The following is an 11,699-nucleotide window of genomic DNA, read 5'->3' on the forward strand; positions in this document are numbered from 1 at the left end:
CTCCGTCTTGATCAAGTCTAACATCGTCAGGCTAAAATCTCCTCAATCTTGAACGACTGTCGAGGAAGTCTATCCGGGAAAAATACAGCTTATTTAGCCAGTCTCATCATGGGGTCATCGCAGAGAATATTTTTCTAGCGTATTGAGCTAACTCCTCAGCTATTTGGTTTTTCACAATATCATAGGAATGAAAAGAAACTACCAATTGTTCGTCGTTTTTCGCCATTTAATTTTTTTTTAAACGATGACGTAAACCTGCATCACCTCTTCCACAGGTAATACACTCCTACACATCGCATCCCATCACATGCATGATCGCGCATTGGGTGTGTGACTGACTTCATTTGCGCAAACGTGTGGCTTATCCTATAGTATATTATTACTCGAGAATCCTTGGTAATAAGGAATAGATATGGTGCAGATTTATGTGAGTGTTCCAAGTGTCAGCTGTATAGGACTGCAGCTCTATATGTCTTCTTAAAAAGAGCACTTGCAAACAAGTCCATTTTTGCGTAGCTAAAGAGCTACTATTCCAGCCAAAACAAACGAGATTTGGAGTACGCCAATAGGGCGCATCTTTTCTAAAAAGAGAATTTGTATCTTCATTCGACTTACTGAAGTTTGGTGTCTGAAAGGACACGTCTATCAATGAAAGTAGTACAGAGTGCATATATGACGGTTCCCATATATGTCATCTATGAAAGGAATCTGTGCAAAGGAATTTTAATTTTAATGTTAGCCAATGAGCTTCAGAAGTTATATATCATTTAGTAACTGTATCTCGACTTTGCTACCCTACAGATAATATGGCATCTGATGCGAACTACCTCAATCCTTCATACAAAAACTGTAACAGTCAGGAGAAACAAGATGATGACAATGTATATGATGACATTCCAGCACCAATCAGTACGATCTCCAAACCACCAATCCAACAAATGGGAATAGCAGATTCGGTCAAAAAGAAAGGTTTGTTATTTTTGGTGGACCGCACAGCGGGAACACCCTAGCTTACTAGCTTACTTACTAGCTTACTAACTAACTAACCATTTGGTCTTTAATGGGCATATCTCGAAACGCCACGAACGTATAACCCTCCAAGTGTGGCAAATGAAAGAGAACAAAAAAGCCCGGTGGGTTCAGTCTTCACTGACAATGTGTACGCATGATGGTTCCAATTAGGGGTACTTTTCAAGAAATGTCCTCGGAATTTTCGAGGACAAAATTGTTCGCGATTGTCCAATTTAGGGGTGGTTTGGAGCAAAATTGTCCTTGAAATGAAAAATAGGGTGTATTTCTAGGACTTTCGTCCGCGTTTTACCGCTACAGTTTTCGTTATTGTCCTCATTTCCCCGTGAAATAGGGGGAAAATTCAAAAGCGTCCTTGAAATGGTAAAAATAGGGGTATTTATTTCGGAAAAATGTCCTTGATTCCTTGTGATAAGGGGGTGAAATGAAAATGCGTCCTCAAAATGATAAAAATAGGGGAGGTTTTTGGGGGCAAATTGTCCTTGATTTCGCGCAAAATAGGGGGTAAAATTGCTGCAAATGTCCTTGATTCCCCGCAAAATAGGGGTCATTTTCAAATCCTGGAACGGTCATACGTCCTACCTTTAAATACAAACTGAACCCACCGGGCAAAAAAGAAATACAATAACAAACACGGGGTTCTACTCCTAATACTTTTAAAGTTGTGTCTTACGCCCTGCTGGGGTACATGCCACCTCAATTCGTCATTTTTGAAATAGATAAATAAAATAAATTAGTTAATATTATTTAATTAAATTTTTAATCAAGTTATCCTTCATTATACTTAATGTAAAATGGACAAATTGTGTTCATTTTTGCGAACCCAATTTCGAACGTGCAAAATAGTCAATACTGACGAAATACACACAAAAACGGACTTCATGCGAATAACATTTTCGTGTTTCAGGGACAGCATACAAGAAATCACATACTATGACCTGCCAGAAGTTGATTTGTTTGGTGGCAGCTGCGATCATAATAATTGGTGTTAGCATCTGTGTTGGTAGTGTTGGAACCTTCTACGGAAATATGGCAGCATCAAATGGTAAAGATCTATACATATTATACAGGGGTCCCTGGTTCGATTCCCGTCCCACATTTTCAGTGAGTGGACTGTGCCCCCGGAAGAAATGATTGACCGGTTAGGATTATTTGTTATTTGTTATTACTTGTTTGTTTGTTTTTGTTTAATTCATTTTGAAGTTTCCGTCTCATTGACGTGTTGATATTTTGGTACCTGTTGCTCCAACATGTCCAGCAAGAAAGAATTTAACACCTGCATCAAATGCTATAAAATTTCATATCATCATCCATCATTTCACAGGAGCAATCGTACAATGTCCTTTGGTGCAAAACTCTTTCGCGAATAACATTACTTTCAGCAGTCCAACTGTTCATCACTTCCCAAACTCAGACGACGTAACCATTTTGTATTCAATGAATGGGCAAGAAACAACGATACCGTTATCTTCAAATCAACACAGTCTAGGAGAGTTTACAGAAGGATCAACAATGATAACACTCACAGCAATGGATTCAGTTGGCAATCGTGTAGCATGTCACTTTACATACACACGTACGCCAAGTAAGTTGCTTGCTTTTTCAAGTTGAATATTATGTCCAGATAAGTTTAATAATGGTACACCATTGTAGAAACGGGTTGGCCTTATTTTCAACACGTTTTCCTCTATATTGTATGAATGACTGTAGCAAGTTCCACTGTGATGTCGATCATTACACTTGCATTGCATCGTGTGTTATTATAAACATTAACAATAAATGCTAAAATCTACAGAAAATAAACAGTTTAACCTAAAATCTATCTCATTTTCAATTCATTATATTAATTTCAATCTTATATATATATGTGAAAAGTTCCTGTTATAGTGTGTCCATCACCCGACAAAAATGGAAGTGCTTCCATCAGCTTTGACAGTCCAGTACTAAGAAACTTTCCGAATCCAGAACGCGTAAACATTTCCTATTCTAAAAGTGGCAAATTAATAGTTACTTTACCTGTGACATCACCACAGCATGAATTAGATGATTTTGACGTTGGAACAACTATGGTAACAGCGGTGGCATCTGACAGTAGGATCTTCATTTCCTGCGAATTTGAATATATACGCATTCCAGGTACCCCATCTGCTCCTCTCAGGCTAACATCGGAAACTTTGAAAATTGAGTTAAACTACCATTACTAACTTGTTCCCTTTCGCTTATATCTCAATTTCATTATTGCCGAATTTATCCTGATTGGACCAGATCTCATCTGGTCACTTATACAAAGTTAATCCACGTGAAATATACCCTTGGAAATACTTGTTGCCATAATTTTATTTGTTTACAAGATATCTTACCAATGTTATACAAACTTCCTTTCAACATGGGCATATCTTTACAATAGTTTAAGTTAATCTCTGTATCGCGTCATGAGCGCCATTGATTTGGTGGAGATGTGCGCATTATAAATTCACACTATTATTATATTATTATTATATTATTATTATACCAAACTATTGTCCTATAGTTCAAAAAGCAAGGGTTAAAAAAGGGTTAAATCGGCAACTGACCTGAGAGCGTATTAACGCTCTATACCAGGCAGGCTACTGTCAATAAGTGATCAAGAATGTCATGTGAAAGCGCCCACGTGAGCGAGAGGTACCCTTTGTCCTCATACAGCACAGGGGGATGACTGCTCCACGGATATAATAGCTTCATGTTCTGAACCGTATTCAGCCAACCTAATTTGATTGTGCACTTTAGTCTGCTATGCGCGTGCGTGAGATGAGATTCGCTCATCGGCATAGTCTCCACGCCAGCCAGTTTGGTTCCGCTCCTCCACACAAACAGTCTGCCAATGGCCACTTATAACGCCGTTTCTGATTGGCTACACGTATGCAGCTGTAGAGCTGTATACGGGAACTTGATTGACCTCAGTCAGCTGGCGAGATGGCGGGTCAAAATTTCTCATGAATAATTAAGTAGCCGTCTAGCCGATCGACCAATTGAAAGCTTTGTCTGACGTCGTCCAGTTCGTCATCATTGGCAGACTGTTTATGTGGAGGGAATGTAACCAAACTGGCTGCGAAGGAGACTATCATCGGCAGCGCCACGGCGCTCTGACTAGGCCTTTATCCGGGCTTTATGCAACTGTCTTATGCAACTGAAAGTCTCCAGGAATGGTATAGAATACGAAGGTTGATACAGTGCAAAGATTAATGAATGGTAAATAAAAAAACACCAATAATGTACCCAGAACTATAAATCCAACCTTGGGTGAATACACAGCTGAAGTTCTGAAAGTAGGGAAAGAACAGTATCATGGTAAAACGTGAATATATTTATGTTGCGGTCATTATTCGAAAAGTTAATAAATTGCCAGAGCTACATTACCACATGCATACATTGTTCTGTTTTATTTCAGTCATGCAATGCCGTGATTCCCTCAGTTCCACATCAATTTCATTGTCCATACCAACACCAACAACAAATTTCGTCGTGACAAGTTCTTATTATTACTTCCGAAAAGGTGTATTGTCTGCCGTCGCCCCTTCTTCAGCCTATTTGCTGTATTTCGATCGTGGACACTCGACTGAGATAACTATTTCAGCAACAGATTCACTGGGGAATAGTGCTACTTGTTCGTTTACATTCAATGTAACGTCTGCCGAATCAGGTTCAGGTGATCTTATTATTTTCGTTTTTCTTATTACGAGATTTGCATGGGAGTGTAACTATGATTTCGGAGACGGGGTATAAAAAATAATACAAATCTGAAAACGGTCAAGCTATGGATCGAAACAGGCGTAATGACAGTTGGACCAGTTTGGAGACGGAATCATCAAAATATTTGTCGGGTAGTAAAATGGCGTATTTTAGCCTTAAATTAAAAAAAAAGATATTTTTCAGCATTATCGAACCTTCTCAGATTTGCATCGTTGTAATGGCTCATTGTCTTTGTTATCACTTCTATGTAACCTTTCTCTTAATGGTTTTGTAATAATAAATACACCATTTCCACGATATTTAACCAAATTAATGATTGACACACATACAGCTTCTTTCCGATTGGTAGGAGGACATAATATATACGAGGGAAGAGTGGAGGTATACCACGATGGTGTCTGGGGTACAGTGTGTGATGACTCATGGGATACAGATGATGCGATAGTTGTCTGCCGCCGTTTGGGATTTCCTTATCAAGACGTTTTATCAAGAAGCTTGGCATACTTTGGTCAAGGATCTGGAAAGATATGGCTAGACAATGTTGCCTGTTTTGGAACAGAGACATATCTGTATAGTTGTGATCACCCTGGATGGGGGGTTGAAGATTGTGGACATGAGCAAGATGCAGGAGTCATTTGTACAGATGGTAATCAAGGAGATAATATATTATGCAAATAAATTGTCGAAGTTAAATGAAATGTAATTAAATGGTAAACAATAAAACTAAGCTATAAACTAATACATACATACATACATGCACACCGCAACCCACCCCACCCCACCCCCACCACCACCCTCTTACACACATACATACACACCTACATACAAAGGTTTCTAAAAACGCAATTTACCAAAGCAACATTGTGTTTGCAAACATAACATGAGCAAAAATACATATGCAATAAAACCAAAAAAATCAAAACAAGTGTGTTTTTAAGAGTTTCTTGAAAGTGTTTGTATTGTAGATGAGGCTCCCCTACCACTGCCTATCCAAATATAAATGTGTTTTCGTAGATCATTCTATGCTTTGGCAGCAACAGCAGGACACCTGTGTTTTCCAGCAACAGAATTGAATCTGTCAATTGCAAACCAAAGAGGACCGATAATTATAATAACTTATAATAACAAACAATCGTTTCTTTTGATTGAGTTTTTTTATGAGTTATATTTTTTATTTTTTATGCTTAACCGTATGTCTCAACAACCGTTTTTCATTTTCATTCATTTAAACAACGAATTCAGACTTTACTACGTTTTTATAATTGTGCTTATATATAACAGGTGAGTATTCGACGAGTAGACGACATATTCGGTTAGTTGATGGAAGCAATCCCAATGAAGGTCGTGTTGAGGTCCACTATAATGGAATCTGGGGTACAGTGTGTCACGGATCTTGGGATGTATCTGATGCAATAGTCGTCTGTCGGCAGCTCGGACTCCCTTATGGTGCAGTAAAAGCTTATCGAAGTTCTCATTTCGGAGGAGGAACGGGTGAAATCTGGATGAATAATGTAAAGTGCAGAGGAACTGAAGCTTACCTAAGTGACTGTGCTCATCATGGTTGGGGAGCAACATCGTCTTATTGTGATTCCCACAATTCCGATGCAGGAGTCATTTGTACAGATGGTATGAACCGAATACAAAATAAAATTTACTTTACAAATTAAACCTAAACTAAAACATGTAAACCATGAGATTGTTGGGGTTGTTAACTTAATTAAGGTTGCTGCTACAGTGCAAACTTTGTCAATCGAAGTTCAGCGGCGTTGAACCAGTGACATGCCCCGATGACATGCTTAAAACATGTAATGTAAAAGGCCACTGGTGTAGTAAATTCGCCGGAAGCTCTCGACATTGACAGCATTTCAGGGGCAACAAGTTTCATTAATTTGACCCGTCCTTGACATAAAGTGGAATTATAGGCAACAAGCAGGGGTCCGAGTCAAAAGCTCATAGTTCTGGCAGCATATGCAAAATGGTACAACCATAGACCGTGGTCTATGGTACAACACGGACTGTAAACAATTGAAATAAAAATTCCTTTAAAAAGGAACAGGGCGAGCAAATGAGGATGTACTTAGTGTATGGACAGTGTAGCCTATTTGCTAATCATTTTGACTATTTAATTCTGACCATTGTGATTAAAACAGGCTTTCAGATTGGTGAGCTATTGTATACCAAGTGATAAGACCGGGCACGTATAATAAAAATACACTGGATAATTCATGACAGCCTATTTACTGGCAAAAGTGGTCCAAATAAATCTTAGTTGATTCTTGAACACAATTTAAGCAGGAACCTTGAGGCAGAATTTGAATACATATTATCCTGTAACGTTTACGTAGCCTAACAGTCAATGAACGTTCATTGTTAGCATAATAAGTAGCTTTGGGTATCCTATGTTTATGAAAAAAAAGTGTTTACAAACGAATAACATCTGTTATACATCTACTTGCTAATACACTGAAAGTCTAATAGAAATGAAGGATAATGAACAATTACAGAACATTTATTGTTGATTAAAGTAGCTATGGGTATACAATGTTTACAAAATAAGAGCGTTAATGTTTTGTACATGAAGTTAACGTCTTTGCTACATAGCTAGTTGTTAATACATCGAAAATGTGACCAGAGATTTACAATTTGATGACATTCAAAATAATTTAGTATTGAGAATTTCAACAAATTACAGAACTTTCATTTGCTGACATACTAGCAATATTGTTAACAATGTTGAAAATCATGTTCATAAGCGTAACATCCTCTTTTTATTAATGTTCATAAACGTATAACAATTTGATACATCTATGTCTTAATGCTCATAAACGTAACATACTCGATACATCTATTTATTAATGTTCATAAACGTCCTTGATACATCTATTTACATCTATTTATTAATGTTCATAAACGTCCTTGATAACATTTGTAAGAGGTAGAAACCTATCAGGCGGCGAGTGGCATGATAGAGCAACTTGTGACACCGCCCGGCCGTATGACATTTTCCAATATACTCGGTTAATTTTGTGGGATTCATTATCGAACCCAACGGTTTTAGCTTGTATTTATATTATTTATTAACATAGGCCTATTTGTTTGTTATATTTCAAACGTTTTAAAAATAATCCCATTCAATTACACGGTTGACGATGGAAATTTACTGAATTTAGAGAATGCACTGCGACCACCCCCCTGAAATAGTATTATTAACTAATCCCTTAACTGTTCAAATATTTATAATATGTTAACATGTTTTAATGTCAACAACAGCCTGTTAAAAAGGGCATTTCGTGATCCACAGCCTCATCCCCCACTTTTCTCAAAAAAGTTGAGATTTTTATATCACTGGAAACCTCTGGCTACATAATGTTTATGTACAAAATATTTCTTGCAGATTAATTCGTTTAGCAAAGATATCGTGAAATTTGAATTTCGTTCTGGTGCACCAGAACGAAATTACAACGCATTGTCTATGAAGCAGTGTAATATGCACATAATCATGCATAACTCGCGAACGCAAAATCGGAATCAACTGAAATTTTGGGAATAGGTTTTTTTCGTGGATATCTAATGAAAAATGAGATAAATAGAGGATGCTAGGATCACGAAATACTCCTTTAAGTGCTAAAGTAAATATATTTTCTCTTATCGGCTGCCTAAGTTTCCCCATTTAGGGGTGGGGTATGAACGTTTGGACAGTATTTATTGTGGGACATTAGAGCACATCAGACATGTTGAATTGCATTCTGAATACGAAGAATGTCCTTTTGATATAAAATAATTTTGATTTTTTGAAATTCGCAAATGATAATTTTTACTTAAAGTGTATGTAGGTGGGATGAAAAAGCCGACGATCAATTGAAAATTTGGACCTTTCGTGTTGAAGATATGGATCTTTTTCCCAAAACACAAAAAAAATAGGTCATTTTGGGAAAAAATCCATATCTTCAATATGAAAGGTCAAAATGTTTCAATTGATCGGCTTTTCCTCCCAGCTACATACACTTTAAGAATATGTCATTAGATTTATAAAATTTACTTCGATGACCGATGACTGTTATATATTAAAAATATGAAAAATATCAAATTTTAAAATTTGTATTTGTATTACATCGTGATTTTCAAAAAATGAAAATTATTTGATATCAGAAAGACATTCTTCGTGTTAGGAATGCAATTCGATATGTCTGATGTGCTCTCATGTCCCACAAAAAAATTATCGAAACGCTCATTCCAGATCCCTTAAGTACTCTCTTTAATTTAGTCAAGGTTGTGTTTGTATAAATGAATTCAGTTATATAAACACAGCCTCGTGAAAAGGACATGTTGACATAAATTAATTGACTGTGTGGTTATAGTATCATTAACAGATTCTATACGCTATAGCAGAACAACACGCACATACAGGCAAGTATTTTGCCAGTATCAATAAAACTATAACATGTATAATGAGGCTATTAATGTAGCCCAACTGTGCGTACAATCTGGCATATACCGCTAAATCTTAAAGAAATGAAAAATATCTGTTGCAATTTTCGGATTTGCATAAAAGTAATTCTAGTTCATCCAAGTTGTAAAACAATTATTTCTTTTAATACAAACACATTCCTTGGTAAGACAACTTTATAGCACTGTTTGAATATCAACATGAAGTAGTAATGACAAATTTAAATGTACACTATCGCCTCTGTAGTTTCCTGATTACATAGACAGCACGATTATTTTATTTTTATTCTGCAACGCTGTGAGGAAATAAGTAAGCCAAAACCCATCGCAATAAGGTCGAAAAAGTAAACTACTAATGTCAGGGACGGATCCAGGATTTCAAAACTTGTCAAATTATGAGCGGATAGGCTAAAATTGTTTTTATAAGTTAATGCAGTATTTTTTTTTCCACAGGGGAAAACACTGTGTACTGCATGGCGGCCACGTTTTGGGGATTGATTAAGCCCCACTTTGTAAACAAGAATTTTTTGACCCTTCATGTTACATCTGACACATAGGTTGTGTCCCCCTTCCCCTTAATAACTTGTAAAGTGTAACATTTTGTGAAGTAGTTTCCAGATTCTGAGGTAATTGCGCCGCCATGGCTATGTACTGAAATATGTGAGAGTCCTTAAAAATCTTGCCAAACTTGAGGTTGCTTGTCTTTAGCAGGTTGCAATAGACAGTGAATCCCAGTCGATTTCCAAGGGGTCACGTGGGGGTATGTTTAAACACCCCTAAGCCAAAATATTTTGGAATTTGCTTATATCATTCCTTATATTTGGAATCCGATAAGAAATGGCTCTTATAGACATTTGTTTTTAACTTTCAGGTTTCAATTATGTCCGGTTGGAAGGTGGAATAAACACACACCAAGGACGGGTAGAAGTTCTTCATAATGGAGTCTGGGGGACAGTCTGCAGCGATTCATGGGATACCACTAATGCCCGTGTTGTATGTCGTCAACTTGGCCTCCCATATGATGCTGCCGTATCTGTCACTGATGCAAAGTTTGGTCCAGGTACTGGAGAGATATGGATGGATAATGTCAACTGTGATGGGTCTGAAGATCACATTGGCAACTGTGGGCATAATGGGTGGAGTACACATAATTGTACACACAATAGGGATGCTGGCGTTATTTGCAAGTAAATGTAAAAGATCAAAAATTATTTTTGGAAATTTTGAGTAATAACTCGAAACCATTTCAAGGAAATCCGTGTGTAATATGCAAGTGCAGCAAAGAAAAAAGGTGAAAAAAGGACAACGTACAAATATTTCAAGTGCTTTTCAGATGTTAGTGAAAAGTTTATTATTATTCAAATTAAGGGACTGTTCACAAACACTTGTTAGAGGTGGGCCTGATGTAAAAAGAAAAAAATCACATAATTTTTTCAGGGCCCTTTCGGACCTGAAATTATTTTCATGGTCCCCCTTTTTTTTTGTTTTTATTGTACGTCAAAAGGCCATAGAAAATAGTGTGAGCCCAAGTTCTACGACAAAAATTAAGGTGATTTTTTTTAAAGGCCCCCCTTCAGACTGTCTCCACACAGTCTTTGATTACACTACACGGTTGAGTAATCCCATCATTTTCCCTTATCTTTCTATTTATTTACTTCTCTTTATTGCTTTGTCTTTATTTCTTCCTCTTTCTCTCTTCCGCCAGGCTCCTCTGATTCTCCATATCCCCTCCTTCCCTTCCTCCCCTATCCAATCCCAAGACTTCTCACAGTGGAAGCTGCCCCCCGGTACGCCACTGTTTCTATGTCAATCTCTTTCTTGAAATAAAATTAAATGGAAATTTTACATGACTTACTGACAGTAGCCTGCCTGGTAAAGCGTTAATACGCTGTCAGGTCAGGTCAGTTTAATGGCGGAACCCTTTTGTCATGAACAAAAGGTACCGTTCGATGAATAGCTTGTCGGTAAATCAAATCGGCACAAAGAAATAATGCGTTACGTAATCTATTGCTCCTCCAGGATTTACTAGCTCCATGGTATTCCCAAGGAAATAATTTTATATTTTATACATGCCAGTCCACTCATAGCGAACGTTGATACTCATATCAATTGGTAAGCGCTCTTTAGCAAAGTCATCGTTCTTTGAATTTATAACCGTATGAAAAAACAGGCGAAAGTAGTAACATTTTGGGATTATTCCCACTTGGTCCAATCCCATTTGGTCCAATCCCACTTCGTCCAATCCCATTTGGTCCAATTCCACTTGGTCCATTCCCACTTGGTCCAGTTCCCACTTGGTCCAATCCCATTTGGTCCAATCCCATTTCGGCCAATCCCACTAGGGCCATGTCCCACTTGGTCCATGTCCCACTAGGGCCATGTCCCACTTGGTCCATGTCCCACTAGGGCCATGTCCCCCTTGGTCCATGTCCCACTAGGGCCATGTCCCACTTAGTCCATGGTCCATGTCCCACTAGGTCCTAGGTCCATGTCCC

The 11,699-nt window shown here is 37.6% G+C and overlaps 1 protein-coding gene across 1 annotated transcript; it reads left to right on the forward strand.

Moving 5' to 3' along the window:
- Nucleotides 1–829: 829 nt before the first annotated feature.
- LOC140155737 (neurotrypsin-like) lies at nt 830–10,677 on the forward strand. The gene is made up of 8 exons (XM_072178681.1): nt 830–969; nt 1,937–2,074; nt 2,354–2,614; nt 2,905–3,165; nt 4,457–4,714; nt 5,090–5,404; nt 6,040–6,384; nt 10,076–10,677. Exons 1-8 carry the CDS (start codon nt 939–941, stop codon nt 10,393–10,395), a joined length of 1,929 nt encoding a protein of 642 aa, XP_072034782.1. The 5' UTR covers nt 830–938; the 3' UTR covers nt 10,396–10,677.
- The last annotated feature ends 1,022 nt before the right edge of the window (nt 10,678–11,699 follow it).

The sequence above is a fragment of the Amphiura filiformis genome, chromosome 6, assembly GCF_039555335.1.
Source record: "Amphiura filiformis chromosome 6, Afil_fr2py, whole genome shotgun sequence".
Classification (NCBI taxonomy): Eukaryota; Metazoa; Echinodermata; class Ophiuroidea; order Amphilepidida; family Amphiuridae; genus Amphiura; species Amphiura filiformis.

Coding starts and splice junctions, on each gene's coding strand:
- LOC140155737 (XM_072178681.1), top strand. CDS start 939: ATGGGAATAGCAGATTCGGTCAAAAAGAAAG. Junction 970..1,936: donor AGATTCGGTCAAAAAGAAAG/GTTTGTTATTTT, acceptor TTCGTGTTTCAG/GGACAGCATACAAGAAATCA. Junction 3,166..4,456: donor TGAATATATACGCATTCCAG/GTACCCCATCTG, acceptor GTTTTATTTCAG/TCATGCAATGCCGTGATTCC.